Genomic DNA, 16,409 nt, shown 5'->3' on the forward strand with positions numbered 1-16,409 from the left:
GCACTCTGAGGGGAAACCACCCCATAGTCCAACCCCATACTTTATATTTTTCTATTTGGGAAGAAGAATTGTCCAGGTAGATTTTTTTTTCTTTTTGATCTTCAAAGATCATTTTCTTTCTAACTTCAAGTAGATATAACTTTAGATCTACTGGTCTGAATCTTTCAATGCACCTTCACCAGCTAAATAGAAAATTAATGCCCGTTGACAGAAAGTAGCTCCATTCCTCAGATTAACAGTCTCTAATTTCTGTTAGGTCCAAAGATTGTGCTGCTTGACTCAATGGTGGGGGAAAAAAGTAGTAAGAGATTTTTTAAAAAACCAAAACTTCATCAGACCAATCATGATGGAAAGAAGGCAGCGTGCTGGACATGTGCCTTCAGTGGTTACGAGGAAATGCCAACCCTTCAAGAGGGATACGCGTACAGCAAGCTCGAGCATCTTCTAATAAGCTGACCTTTATAATCGTATCCTCAGCGACCTTCGTTCCTTCACTGATTTGGAACAAGCCAGAAAAACCTACTCCAAGACATATCAACTTTAAAGTGTTTTCTTTAATCTCTACCAAGAGGGGACTAGTTGTTTTGTTCCTTTTTAATGTGAAGAATAAAAGAAAGAAAGCCAGAAAAACAAATACCTGGAGCCCCAATCTTTCTTCCTAGATGTGTGGTCGTGCTAATATTTCTATGGCAATATTCACCTGCATAACTGAGGGGCGAGAGTCAGGGGCAGGAGATACACCCATGCCCATAGTATGCTGTCCCACGGCCTCGCAGATGGGTTCTTGCAGATACCTCACCCAATCTGGTTTTCCCGTCAGCTGCATACAACACAATAAAAACCTAAGTACAGAAGGTCTATGAAGGCATAAACCAGCCATCCTTGCTGGGGCTCTCAGGGGAAAAGACAGATTCTACTCTCCTCCCTCTGACGCTGCTGAAGGTAGGAGACCATATGATGTGGGCCCTGTTGCCAGAGCACGTGTACGGAGGGAGAGTGGAATCCATCTTTTGCGGCTGCTCCCCATGTGGAAGATGGCCAGGCAAAGATGGAGGCAGAAACCGGAGTGATGCAGCTACAACCCAGGAGTGTCAATGATCGTCTACAACCATCAGAAGGTAGGAAGCGGCAAAGACGGTCTTCCCTAAAGCCTTCAGAGGGAGCGTGGCCCTGCTGACTACCTGATTTCAGACTTCTGGCTTTCAGAACATTGAGACAACAATACACTTCTTTTGTTTTAAGCCTCCCAGTTTGCGGTAATTTGTTACCGCAGATGTAGGGAACACAGTGTGATTTTGCCCATTTGAGACACAGACACTAGTTCAGAGAGATTACGTGGTTTTCCCAAAGTCATCTTCAAAAATCTGATATCACCTTCCTGTTTAACTCTTTGATGGTTCCCCATGGCCCTATGTGTAAGGCTGACCTCCCTAGAATGACATCATGACCCCTACTGTGTCCATCACTGTTCCCCTGACACACCACCATGCCATCACTCTGGATGCCTTTATGTGGACACCCACCAGCCTCATTCATAGTTCATTTACTCTGGACTTTAAAGTCTACTCTTAGGAGACTCATTTGTCAGGGGGCCTTTCCCCAACCCCTGCCAGCCAGTGAGGCACCCTCAGGACACATGACTGGGGAGCACTGTGTGGCCTCCAGCCCATCTGCCTGATTTCCTGCCAGAGTCTCCAGCCAGGCTGCTCACCATCAGCTCCTGGATGGCCAGGCTACTCTCTAAGCCCAGGCTTCCTGAATGCCACTTCTCATTTTGCTGTGTTGGTGGCTTCTTTCTTTTATTCCAGGGAGGGCATGGGCTTAATTTTTGTATCTGTAACTTTTGGCCTTCAACTAATTCAAATACAGATTGAGACAATCCTGGGTCAAGGAAATGAGTGTGCCCAGTGTGGAAATGCAGCAGCTATGCCTGTCACCCCCTTGGGTGACCTGATTATGAGGTGCCCTGAGGAAGCTATGGGGTGGCAGGAAGACCACTGGCTTGGCCTCAGAGATCAGTCTTCTCATTTGAGCTTTGGCCCTAAGTTCAAGCAAAGAAGATTCAGAACAGTTTCTAGGAGGGATGGGAAAGGGAGTTCCCTCAAATAGTAGGAAGATTGCCAGGTAAGGTTAACAGTCAGTTGAGACTGAAGATGTTGACTTTGTAAGGACATAGAGCCACAAGGTTGAATTTTTATTTTATTTTACTTATTTTATTTATTTTTTTGAGACAGAGCCTCACTTTGTCACCTTTGGTAGAGTGCTGTGGCATCATACCTCACAGCAACCTCAAACTCTTGGGCTCAAGTGATCTTCCTGTCTCAGCTGTCCAAGTAGCTGGGACTACATGTACATACTACAATGGCTGGGCTACTTTTGGAAACAGGGTCTCGCTTTTGCTCAGGCTGGTCTTGAACCCATGAGCTCACGCAATCCACCCGCCTCAACCTCCAGAGTACTAGGATTGCAGGCATGAGCCACCATTCCAGGCCTGAATTTTTATTTTAAAGTACACAGTAGACTGATCATATCAAAAGATAAATGTGTTTATGTTGATCCAGAATCGAGGCCTGGGGTAAAAGTTTGGTGAAAGAGGGTCAGTGTAGGGAGTAGCTGAGGTAAATCTGGGCTGCTTGGAGAAGAAATTAAGCCACTGCAAAGCAGACTGGGAGAAAGGGTAAGAGTCCAGGGGCTGTTGTCAATGAACTAGTTACCAAGAGAAAGAGGGGGGAGAGCTGGATGATTGGTGGCTCTCTAAGATGGCAGGTGTGAGTGAGGTGTCAGAGCCAGAGGGGATAAGGGTGGGAATGGGAATCTGCTCTTAAATTTTAGAAGCTTATCCTGTCACATTTGTGATTAAAAATGTTAGCTATCCCCAAAAGGCAAAGTTTAAATCTACATCTTTGATAAACAAGCTTAGGAGAGATAAGTACTACTTTAAAAAAGTAGGGAGAAGGGCAGAGATAGTTGCCTTCCACAACAAACTCAGTTCTCATTGGGGCTTGATAATTTCCTTAATAATATAATCTGTTACTCTGAACATGCCAAAATATTGGCAATAACATAACTTCAAAATAGCCAAAATAGACCTGAATATAAGCAAATATATTTTCATATCCACAAAGACAGTGGATTAGACAAACACGGCATTTGGTTTTTTGTATCTTTTTATGGCAGTATATGTTTAATTCCCTTTGAAAGACCTGTAGTAAATGAATAAGGCAACTACCAAATTAAGGCCAACAAATGAATAAGGAGACTGACACTGCCTACAGTCTGGATCCTGGAAGATAAATTAAAGTAGTAATATACTTGATTTCATATCATTTTCCAGCTTAAAAACTTAACTCAGAGTGGTGTATACAAAAAGTGAGCACTCACAGGTTTTGCACGGAAAAGGCCTTAACAGGCTTCCATAACAAGGAAGGCAAGCGGGAGAATGTGTCTTATTCAGGCTCATTTGATTGGCTTCAAGAGAAGCACCCAAGACCCTTATATTTTGTTTAACGCACGTGTTTACCATCACAAGCTAAAGATGCTGTTTTTATACATGCAAAGGTATTAGGTCTAAAAGATCATTTTAGTATCATATTCATTTCTTGGTGACTGAAGTCCTCAACCTTAGCTGCATAGGATAATCACCTGGGGAGATTTTTAAATATCAATAACCATACCCCAAATCTCAAAGATCCTGGATTAGGAGGTCTGAGGAAAAGCCCAGACAATTAGTAATTTTTAGAAGCTCTCCAAGAGATTCTAATATGTAATCAGGACCGAGAACCGTTGCTTTCGATAGGGTGGGGCTGTTTTGGCCTGAATTATCTAAATGACCCTCTTTCTCTCTGGGAGGCAAATCTATCTAATCTAAAATAGATCAATTATTTTTGGCTCTTTGCAATCACAGTGATAATTAGTTGGCTTAAAAGAGAATTTTGCCTGAGCTTTTTCAAATTTAGCGACCGATTCTAGCTTGTCATCAGCTCTCTTGTTCCTGAGAATCATCCTTTTGTCTCCTAGGTTTTGGTCACCGCTTAAATAAGTCAAAAAGCAACTTTAAGAAAATATATGCACCTTCTTGGGGTGCTGCACATTCATAGCAGCAGTTCTCAACCTGCGGGTTGCAACCCCTTTTTAATGAAAATACATTGCAGCATTAGAAAGGTTGAGAACCACTGATTTATAGGCAAGAGCTTCTCACAAGGTAGTGGTGGGGCAGGAGGAGCTATTTTGTCCTGTTGAAAAAAATAATGATAAAATATTTTTAAAAGCATTTATTAAGAGTTTATTATACACCTGCGCCTCTGTTGGGGCTTAACCTATATGACCTTATTTAATCTTTTTTTTTCTATTTTTTTTTTTTTTGAGACAGAGCCTCATCTTATTGAAGACCCCAACTAAGTAGACATGTTAATATTCCAATTTTATGACAGAAAACTGAGTCTTAAAAATCCAGGATCATATAGTTAATAAATAATGGGGTTAAGTTCATATTCTAGAGCCCTGGCACTAAATCATTATGCTTTACCACGAGGTCATTAGGATTTCTATACAGGTTTCTTTTAATTGATGAAAAAGCAACTTCTCTTTAATTACACTGAGATTTATGCTTGGGTGCTAGATCTTGGTCCAAGAACTTATTCCTCAGTTCCTTGCAAAATAAACTGTAATCAATGAGAAGGAAATCTTCAATGGTTGTACACTTAAAAGCATGAACAGGTTGTCCTAAATAATTTATATAACGATGGAGCCAATTAATCAGAAGCCTAATTTATACCATCTTTCTTTTTTGAGAAGATCAATTGATTTTTTTTTTTTGTAGTTTCTAGCCAGGGCTGGGTTTGAACCCGCCACTTCTGGCATATGGGGCCGGCGCCCTACTCCTTCGAGCCATAGGTGCCACCCTTGAGAAGATCAATTGATAATAAATGGAGAATTAAATATAAAAAGGCTTTGTGAAAACCACTATATGATCTATCATAAATTTTAGTTTTTCTCAAACTTAATGTCACTGAAGTACTCTGGGCCACATTTTCCTAACAATTCTTCCTTTAATTTGCTAGTTCTTCAGTTTGACCCTGGTTGATGCCTAAAATAATATTATAGTGCATATCAACAAATTAAGATACGACGGTGATAGCAGGAGGAAAAAGCTATTTGGTCCCAAACTGACTTTGATGAGCAGGGAGACGGCACCTCTCTTTGTCCCCAGGGCCACATATAAAAACCAGACAAGATGTAAATGCCATGAAAACAAAGCACAAGCTTGGAAGATCTGACCACCTGAGTTAATAAAAGTCACGATTTTATAAAGTTGTAGATTGAGGAAACATACCCAATACCTTACACATGCCATTAATACAGACATTTCTGCTATTGCCACCTTCAAAGCAAGGAGTCCCATCAATGACAGCATCCAGCATTTTCTCAGAGAACTGGCCATCTATGGGTCGGCAGTAGAGCTCGCAGGGATGTGCTGAAGGAAAAAAAAAAAAGACAAATCTTTGCGTGTTAGTTTTATAAAAAGACAAACTTTGGCGCGTTAGTTTTATAGCTCAGCACCCTCCTTCCGGGATCTCTTTGTACTCATGACCTTTAAGTGTTGTTTAATCCGGTGATCCCAGCTTGCACCTTTCTGAGGCACCTGCTGAAAAGTAGGCTTTTTTGTCTCTTTAATTGAATTAAATTTGGAAGATTGCTTTAAAATGCCAAGCCTTTGTTATAAATGATGAGACCTCTCAATGCAACATTGAACTGTGCTTGTAAAAATAAGGCGCTGAGCATTGAGGTCAGCCTAGAAAATAGGTTATCACGACCAGCCTGTAGGAATCCAGGCAAGCATGACGCTTACCCAGTGTTTGTAGCAAATTAGCAGACCCCCAGGAGAGAGTTGCCCCTCTCGCAGGGCCAGCTCATTGCTCATGCCATCGCCAGCACCCACAGGAGCAGCATGTCCCAGCCCTGATGCACATTCTCCCTTACTCTCCTCTAGTCCAAGAAGTGACTGGAAACAGACAGACAACCACATAGAATCAATGGATTTACTTTTCTACTGATGCTGAAGCCAACCTGCTTATTATAGTGGTCCCTCCCATCGTCTTGGGGTCTACATTAAATCCATCTTAAGGCTTAGTTTTCTACTCCCCTGTGAATGATCCTATATATATACACCCCCATATAATAACCCCAGAAACATAGATAACTGTTAAAATATAAACTGTCTTAAAATGTAACAGGTAAAACCCATGCATGGTAAGAAGAATTCAAATAACGATTTTCTTTTGAATGTCACATGCTGTTTTTCTTTAAGTAAAAATTTTGAGAATATCTTCTTCAATCTTTTGTAATCTCTTCTCAGTCCGTTTTGTTGTAGGAAGGGCTTGGCAGTGTGACCAGCTGAGTGCTCAATGATAAGAGCCACAGGGCCATTTGTCATGGGCCAATCTCAGTGTGGCTGGGTACGACATTCAAGGCCAGAGTGCACAGCCATAATTAGATCTACTTGCAGATGCAATGATCCATATGGCAAGAAAATGAAAGTGAAAAACTCACACAAATGCAACTAAGAAAAAGTTCCAAACACTGGAACTCTGGGCAAACTTGAGATAGAAGTCCAAACATCTGTCCAAAACTTAAAGGGGAAAGGTAACAGCAGACACAGCATGCCAGCTGATTTCATGTAAGGTGCTGTGGATAAGTCTTCCGATAAAGCTGAAAGGCCTATGGCGGCCTGGTCTACTACTGTGCAGTGAATCAAGAAAGCTGGAGAAACAGCAAAGCATAATTCTGTTTGTTTGCAAACAAAAACCTGCTGTTAACTATGGTTATCTCTGAATAAAAATTTATTCATCCATGTATTCATTCTACTTTGCACACTTGCATTTTTACATTATGATTAAAAATAGTAAGTCTTGTCCATCAAATAAGAAATCTAGAAAAGTCTCCTTTTCCCTGGGATAATCATGACAGATCTCCATGAAGAGAGATCCTTATTTTAAAACTACCCTCCATCCTGTTTCCACAGTACAGGACTAGTACAAGCTTCAAGGTTAGACAGGTTAACTGAAGTACACTGCCCGTAAGAAACACAAATATCCCTTGAATGTAAGTGTAGTCTATGGAGTCTTGGAAATATCTATCCAATAACCTTTGTGACAACTACAGTGCCTCTCCCAGAGTCCCCACCAACCATTATGACCTACAGGTGTACCTTAGGCCAGAGAGATTTCATGCTTAGTAGCAACCACTGTAAATTGATTTTGCATTAGTTAAGCAGTTTATAGGGCTGAGCCTGAGGTCCTGTGTCCCTGTCCCTTCCCTCTCTGGCCTGTGTCTGTCCTGGTGCTCTGGAGAGGTTCTGGGTATGTCATCAGGTTGTCCCATGACACAGGGATCTGCAGGAGAAGGTGAGGGTGGCAATGGGTGCTATTAGTTCTCAGCAGTTGTGGTGGGTAGTATAGATTCTCCTAGATATCGGTCTCACAGAGTCCATCATTCATCTCTATGCAGTTGACTGATTTCGTTGTCTCACATTTATTCCCCTGCTCTGAGGACCCTGCTTTGCCAGGGTCATATAATTTTTCCCCCTCTAGCTTTTAAGTTCATTTATAATTCAGCTAAGTGAAAGCTCTAAAACCAATTTACTAGTGAACTTGCACCCTCACACTGTCTGATAAATCCTCTAAAAGGAAGCTTAGCAAATGGACGGACTTACTGAATCAAAGGTTGCATTTTAAATTCTGCTGAAATAGGATGGCTCTACATTTTTGGATAATGATCTTAAGAAGTGGTGGTTAGAAATGAAAGCTCAAATTTGCTAAGAAAGATAAAAATATTTCTTAGGCTAAGGAAAAGTTTTGATGCTTTCACATTTGTGAGTAGATTACAATTTGCATTTCATCAATTTTAAGAAACTACATACTTATCCATATTCGGTTTCTAAAAATCCATATACAGGCAGGCTGTTATGGGCATGAGACCTGTGCTGTTGCTTAGGACCTCACATTGGGTGAATGCTCTGTTGTTGCTGCCTTGACATTCTTAATCATTTTATCTTTGAACTTGTGTTCTCTGAGTAAAGTCCTGTGGGATGATGGCACCTCTGAATGATGTCCCCTGCTGTTCCTCACCAGATTCCAAAAAATACTAAACCTCAAGCAAAAGGCATAACTTATAAAAATGTTTTCTTGAAGTAATAAGTTACAGAAGCTCAGCTTCAAGACTAGAATAGAATCAGCTTGAGGAAAAAAACAGAAACAAAAACTCCTGACCCTGTATCACAACCAGAAATCAGTCAGATAATTACCAAACTCTGTAACTTTGTCTGGTCTAAAGCAGCATTCTTTTACTTTCCAATATGGTAATGTTATTATAATACCCATAGTATATAAAAATATATGTTAGATGAATATAAGAAGACATTAAAATAAATGCACACTATAATAACCACAGAAAGGTATGAAAACAAGAATAGCATTAAATGTTTAAAATGAATCAACCCCATTCCATGAATGTTTTAGATCAGGCTGAGGGTAGTAAAAAATTCTCTATGGACTGCACATATATATACATATATATATATATGTGTTTTTTTGAGACAGAATCTTACTTTGTCACCTTTGGTAGAGTGCTGTCGTATCACAGCTCACAGCAACTTCAAACTCTTGGGCTTTAAATGATTCTCTTGCCTCAACCTCCCAGGTAGCTGGGACTACAGGTGCCCACCACAATGCCAGGCTATTTTTATAGACAAGGTCTCACTCTGGCTCAGCCTGGTTTCAAACCTGTAAACTCAGGCAACCTACTCACCTCAGCCTCCCAGAGTGCTAGGATTACAGGCATGAGCCATGGTGCCCAGTGGACTGTATATTTTTAAGCACTTTTGGTTGAGATGCTTAAGAACTGTGGCACTAAATTTCCAATTGCAATTTAAATTGCTTGAGAAATGTAGTAATTAGTCATCTTTGTGTAAGATAAAATAGATAAATTTAATAAACAAAACCTTAATCATAATTTAAAGGGTTGTTGTGTCTTCCACCAGAGCTCCTTGGACATGGAATAATCTAAGTTTTTAAAGATGTAAACACCATGTTAGGGCAAATTCAAAATTCACTAAATTGATCTTCTGGAAATGGGCTTAACCCAGTCCCTGTTTTTTTAAGTGGCTATAGAGCTAACTGGGCTAACTCTTGCTTCTATGAGATAGCCTGAGTTTGGGTAAGTTACTTAGGTTCTCTATACTTATTAGTTTGGGCAAGTTACTTAGGTTCTCTACACTTATTAGCTCATCCATAAAAATTGGGTTAAAAACTACTTTTTCTTGAAGGATTTTCCTATGGGGAAAAGATTAGGAAAATGCATGTAAAGTGCCTAGCACAGAGCAAGCACCAATAAAAGGGTAAGATGAGCTATTATTATCATAAAATATTGCTGTTCCTTGCCTTATTTTTTTCTCACATAACAACAAGTCCAGAGTGGGAGTTTAGGGCTATTGTCCTTCCTCCTTCCTGTTCAGCCCCCTAGCATGGGGCTTTCAGCATCCTGTAGGGAACAGGAAGGGGAAGGACAGGAGGTCACAAGGAGCAGAGGGCCCTGCTGAGTTGGCACCATGGATGTGGAGAGAGGGGAACACTTTTACACTGCTAGTGGGACTGCAAAGTAATACAACTATTTTGGGAGGAAATATGGAGAATCCTCAAGAATTCAAACTAGACCCCTCATTTGATCCTGCAATCCCATTACTAGGCTTCTACCCAGAAAAAAAATCATTTTCTCATAAGAAGATGTACCCTAGACTGTTTATCACAGTTCAATTTACAATTTACAATATCCAAACTGTGGAAACCACCCAAATGCTCACCAACCCAGGAATGGATTAACAAGCTATCACATATGTATACCATGGATACTATTTAGCCACTAAAAAAGATGGAGATTTTACATCCTTTGTATTAATCTGGATGGAATTGGAACACATTCTTCTTAGTAAAGCATCACAAAAATGGAGAAACAAACACACAAAAAAGATGGAGAAGCAAGAATCTAGTGTTCTCAATTCTGATATAAAGACAATTGATGACCTAGTGATGACCTAGTACATGATGTGGGATGGGGTATCAGAGAGAGGGCAGGAGGGAGGGGGTGGGGAGGTCACAGTGTGCAACGCATCTCTGGGGGTTGAACACAATTGTAAGAGGGACTCTACCTAACGAATGCAAGCAGTGTAACCTGGTTCTCTGTGCCCTCAATGAATCCCCAACAATAAAAGAAGAAGAAGAAGAAGAAGAAGAAGAAGAAGAAGAAGAAGAAGAAGAAGAAGAAGAAGAAGGCGGCGGCATTGGGAGGGTAATGTGGCCAATGTGAATGCAACAAGAAGGCAATGTGATCAAAGAGAAAGTGTGGAGAAGTCAATGTGGCCAAGGAGAAGGCGATGAGAAGGCAATGTGGCCAAGGAGAAGGCGAGGAGAGGTCAACGTGGCCAAGGAGAAGGCGAGGAGAGGGCAACGTGGCCAAGGAGAAGGTGAAGAGAGGGCAACATGGCCAAGGAGAAGGCGAGGAGAGGGCAACGTGGCCAAGGAGAAGGTGAGGAGAGGGCAATGTGACCAAGGAGGTGAGGAGAGGGCAATGTGGCCAAGGAGAAGGCGAGGAGAGGGCAATGTGGCCAAGGAGAAGGTGAGGAGAGGGCAATGTGGCCAAGGAGAAGGCGAGGAGAGGGCAATGTGGCCAAGGAGAAGGTGAGGAGAGGGCAATGTGGCCAAGGAGAAGGCTGCATCCATGCCTTCGCCCATGGTGTTCCCTTTTCCTGGGATGCACTCTCCACTCTCTTCCACTGTTTAAAGAATGGTCAAAAGCTCCTAATTTCTCGTGTGCTTGAGAGCTGAGCAGAACCCTAACAACACCAGTGTGGCCGAGAGAATAATCCTGATAGTTCAGAATGGGCTACCTGGACCAGGGCACCCTCTGCTCCATCCTCCATTTGCCACTGATTTCTTCCTGTTGCTTGTTTGGCCCCCTGTCATTCATATCTGTTGAACTGTGTTGCTGGGAGTCAGTGGAAACTATTGTTACTGTTCCACTTTGCCATGCCCTTCTCTGGAAGCTGATACAGGGCAGGGGTGTGTGTATGTTTCCACAATCTAGTTCTTACACCCACTCCTCCTGGCATGAGGCTGTGGACCAGGATCAGGGTTATAGGTCTTGCCCAGCTCCAGGGCTGCCACTTATTGTACTCTGTGCAGATGGCGCCCCCTTGTGGTGAAGATGTGTATTTGGGTGAGGACAATAGTGGATTGGGAGGCTTGTCCACATGTGGGTGCAAGACTGGTCTCCATTTGCAGGGGATGGGTGGGTGCAGGTCATTAGGACTCACCCCATTTACAGTTCCTGGGGATCACAAGTAAACACTTCCTGTGTCTGCCATATGAGAAGAATGGACTTTTGATTAATGTTGGCTTCTAGCTGGGCAGGATAGGGACCTTGCCCTGGCTGAGGCCAGGAAAAAAAAAGTTTATAATGGGAAAAATATACACTGAGAGGAAAAAAGTGACCTGGTGTTTGACAGATCACTAGGGTCCCTAAAGCTAACATCAACCTAATCTACATTTCAAAATAGCTAGAGGACAATGTTTTTAGAAGAAAGAAAAAAACATTTAGGGCAATGGTTTCCTAATTACTCTGATTTGATTATAAATGTATCAAATTATCACATATGCCCTGAAAAATGTACATCTAATATGCATCTATAAAAAACGTATAAATGAACTAAATAAAATAGTTTAAAGATTTCTCTTGAAAACTAAAATTTAGAATCAAGCATTTTAGAATCCCTGGGATTCCATGGGACAGAGATGGAAAACTACAAGATGTGGCAGAATTTATGTGCTCATTTCAAACGCTCGAATCTGTGATTCTCCTGTCATTGGCTACTTAGCAAATCTGCCAAAGGTCATTGCCGTGCGCGTATCACTGCCCACTGCAAAGATGTAAAACTTTACCACACACTATCCTCTCCTGAGCTCTATAAGAAGCCTGGGAGGGTGTGAGGTGCTCGATAACTGGCACAGTGTAAGTGCTCCATGCCTGGTGGTTAATGAGAGTAATCTACTTGCCACTACCAGGGGCACTTGTTAAAGAAGCAAATAGCAATTCTGTAGGATGGAGTTTCATGGGGGAAGAAAACAGTGTGCAGATAAGTCTCTGTGCCCAAATAAGAGCACAGGAGGTATGAGGAAACCACCAGGGTTCAGGATAGATACTGACAACCCAGGTAGGCAGTGTCCCCAGTAGGTGGCAAACTGGACTCCAGTTACAGACACAAACCCATCACTTTATAGTGAGTGAAAATTATGTCTACTGTCGTAACTCTCATTTCTTTAGCGTCTATTTCTATGCTGTGCCAAAAGTAGGCACGGGATAAATGCTTGCAATTATTAAATAAATAAAAAGCGATCCTGAATGACGTATCTTTATTCCAAGTCCAGCTGCTTGAGCCTTCAGAGTTATGTACATACAAATCCAGCCCCGCACTTGGGAGTGGGACCCTAACCCAAATCACTGGGACAGCTGAGCTATCTTAGTTGTGAAAGGCTGCTCATTCAGGGTCCTCAGGACCATGGACTCGTATAATTTTATCAAAATATAGAATGTGCAGCATATAGGCACATTGTGCCAACCGGACGTATCTTTTGTCACTAGTTATTTTTGGAGCCCACCTGAGATTTCCTGTAGTTAAATGCCTGACACAAGAAGCTAAATGGCACCAATTACCAAGTGACTCATTTTCCCACAGTATGAGTGATACCAAACAATTGGGGACAAGGAGCAGGTATTGCCCTTGACAACCTGTAGCACCATCAGGGTGTTTTAGAGACCCAATGTGGACAAAGCCTTGCAGAGTCTTTCAAAAGCTACTGCTTATGCCACTCTTCTGAGAGTCCACATACACCATTCCTGAATATACCCTGTACACAATTCTTCTCATGGCCCACCACACTGGAATTTCAATAATTTAAAAATCATGAAAATTTGATTAGTTTCTTTTTTTTTTTTTTCACTGCCTTACCTCAATTTTCCTTAGTTCAGGTAAATCTTTTCTGTTTCATTTCCCACTCAAATAAAATAACACAAATGAGATGATTTTTGTGTTGATCTAACGGGTATAGATTCTTCATTTTTAGGAGAGAATGTGTAACTGCTCCTGACCCAGATGAAGTCTGGCCAAGGCTGCTGTTCATTCTCCAGCTCCAGGATGTCCCCCTTCCTCAGGTGCACTCATTCTTTTTTTTTTTTTTTTTTTTGAGACAGAGCCTCAAGCTGTCCCCCTGGGTAGAGTGCTGTGGCTTCACAGCTCACAGCAACCTCCAACTCCTGGGCTCAAGCGAGTCTCCTGCCTCAGCCTCCCAAGTAGCTGGGACCTCAGGCGCCTGCCACAACGCCAGGCTATTTTTTGGTTGCAGCCGTCATTGTTGTTTGGCGGGTCTGGGCTGGATTTGAACCTGCCACCTTAGGTGTATGTGGCTGGTGCCTTAGCCACTTGAGCCACAGGCGCCGAGCCGGTGCACTCGTTCTTTAGATGTTTGATTTTACTTTGTCTTTCTCATGTCCCTGCACATATGAAGTATTGGTTTCTGGCCCAGAGCTGACTCTCATTCCTTCCTGATGAAGGCGTTCCTGTGATCTTGCCTTTCTTTGGGCTACCCTCCTCCTACTTGCAATACTCTATTTTTCTTTTTTCTCTTTCTTCCAGTAGCAAGACGACTCACGCTACTCATGAAAGATTACTCATGCTTGAGAATCATCAACTGTTTCCTTGGAAGCTTTTTTGCAATTACTTAAATCCACAATGACCTTCTCTTCTGAATTTCTTCCAAAATCACAGTCAGTCCCCCATACATGTCAACAAGCAATTAGTTGGTGAATAGAAACTCATGCCCCATTTATCACTAAGTTGCACCCCAGCTATTTTGAAATGAATCACCATGTTTCATAAATTCCTTTTTATCTCCCACAAAACTCACACAGAATTGGACATATTCAACTTTCAAACACTTATTGATCAATTTAACCCAGCAAATGCTTCCATCTTCCAAAATAGAAAATTCCCGAAGGTGTAATTCTTTCTGTTAAACTTTGCATGGATCACAGAAACTCTGACATACAAATGGCCTACATCTGAGATGCACTGTTAACATTCCTTACCTGGATTAAAAACAGGAAACCAGTGGTAGAATTCATTCTTATAGGGAACGGTGTCAAATTCACTGCATTGCATCTGCCGAAACGTCGGTGCATCTGAGCGACAGGGGTGAACATTGCACAAGCGATAGCGTTTTCTTTCTCCAGTACAGTACTTCCCTCCAAACTTTGGTCTACAAATGAAACAGACAAGCTGTCCTTTCAGTTTCCTTAAAGGTCATTTTACTTTAAAACTCCTCTGGCATCTGGCCAAGCCTGTCCTTGCCAAACCTTGTCTCTCTCTGCCCTCAAAGCTCACCTCTTAAATAAATGCTTCCAATTTTACACGTTTTCCCCTCATCTGCTGACATTTCAGTCCTAAGCATATAGGTGCTTATTTTGAAATAGTACAAACGATTTCTGTGTGTCCTCCAGGCAAAAATATATATTGGAAAGGCTACGTCATTTTCCTTTCAAATTGGTTCCTTCTCTGATTCCTATACAGTGTAAAAAATGGTCAGATTTCAGAATCACCCCTCCCTGACCTTCTGTGGACCCCACCGTCAATTGCTGCCTGGTCATCAGTTGTATCTTTGCATTTGTTTCCTTCTCCTCAGCTCCATAATCATCAAACTAGTCCAATTCATAGCTCCACTCCTGTCCTGCCTCTGTCCACTTTCAAACTGTTGTCTGGTTAATTTTTCAGATTACCTTAATTATTCATGTTTCCTGTTTGAAAACCTCTAATGGCATCCAAAGGTCAAATCAATCTCTTGAACTTGGCATTCAAGGCCCTCGTTCTCCTGCCTTAACTCACCTGACGATTTACCTTCTATGCTCCCCTTCACCTGGACACTGCTCCAGGAGTGCCAGCTGCCTGATTTAATATTGCTCTCAGTGCTTTGCATAGGTTTTCCCTCTCTTTGGAGGGAACCTACAAAGAATGAATGTCTCCGAAGGTTTCCCTGTCTACATGTCCATACTTCCCATGCTTTAAGGACCGGTTGAATTCTACCTCTATCAGGAATCCTTCCCAGATTCCCATCAGAAGTCATGTCTTTCTCCTCTTAAATGACACACCTTGTACCAACTGTATGTACTTCTAGAACTCATCATTCCCAAAGATGGTGCTCTGATGACTCCACCCAAGATCTGTGTCCTCTATGGTGCCTAAATAGTACTGAGGGTAGAAGTCTCTCAATAAACATTCAATGAGCACATAAAGCAATCTTATTTTAGAGTAATCATTCTCAAATGTTTATTTTCTCTGTGATGCACTTGCACACATAATGACCTCCCCAGTAATGGTCAGGGGTAAGTGATCAATAGATCAGTGAAAAGGGGCAAGAGGTATGTAGAAAAATAGCTCTTGGAGAAGTGAAAGAGCCATGTAGCCTCAGAGAGGGTCCCAGGCAATGCACGTACGCCTTCTCGTCTCCACCCCACTACTGCACTGGAATCAGAGATTGTGCTTCTGATTTCAATGGGGCCAATAGCCTCGAACTTGCATCTGGCTTCACCTTTTAGTACATGACTCTGAACAATTATCTTTTTTCTCTTAGCCTCAATTTTTTTTTTTCATTTGTGAAAGGAATATAACAATTTTAACCTTGTAAGTTGTGAGTACTGAATGAGACAATGCACCCAAAAATGTGGTTGAGCAGCTAACAGAGTAAGATCTCAACAAATGGGAGCATTTTTTGGTTACTATGAATAATAACAAACCCATATTGACATATTACTATGTGCTCAGCACCATGGCCAGGGGAGAAGACAGTGAAAAAGAGGTTAACCCATGTCCTATGCATTCTTGAAATTTCTAATCTTGCTGAGGACAAAAAAAATAACCTATATAAGAAAGGAGAGAACATTTAAGATAGCAAATATGTGTTCCTGATTATAAGCACAATGGGTTTTGTGATGGGAGAGAGCTGGTTGGAAAGGACTCAGGAAAGGGCTGGTCCTGGAGAATGGTCTTAAGTATAAGGCACAGCAAGGGAAACATGCAGATGAAATGACACTCAAGGGACACAGAAAATAAGGACATTTCCCAAAGTGCTCAGCTGGTAGTGGTAGAGTCAAGATTTGAACTGCCATCTGCCTTAATCCACAGCCCACGCTCTTATCTATTATGTTCAACTGGCCCATCACTCAGTCCTGACAGACAGAGACCTTAAATCCTGGCATCAAGTCAGTTCTGGGTGTGGTTTTAGCTCTTGTTGATCCTGCTGTACTGTGCG

General features: G+C 41.9%; 1 protein-coding gene across 1 annotated transcript in view; it reads right to left on the reverse strand.

The window, feature by feature from the left end:
- Positions 1-16,409, reverse strand: part of ADAMTS12 (ADAM metallopeptidase with thrombospondin type 1 motif 12) — a 315,003-nt gene that overhangs the window by 77,427 nt on the left and 221,167 nt on the right. The window contains exons 12-13 of the mRNA XM_003792927.3: positions 14,194-14,363; positions 5,340-5,473 (exon numbers count right to left, since the gene is read on the reverse strand). Coding sequence (XP_003792975.1) covers positions 5,340-5,473; positions 14,194-14,363 — 304 coding nt within the window. The remainder of the gene's footprint in view (positions 1-5,339; positions 5,474-14,193; positions 14,364-16,409) is intronic.

The sequence above is a fragment of the Otolemur garnettii genome, unplaced genomic scaffold (genome assembly GCF_000181295.1).
Source record: "Otolemur garnettii isolate 467f Iridium unplaced genomic scaffold, OtoGar3 scaffold00063, whole genome shotgun sequence".
NCBI classification, from domain to species: domain Eukaryota; kingdom Metazoa; phylum Chordata; class Mammalia; order Primates; family Galagidae; genus Otolemur; species Otolemur garnettii.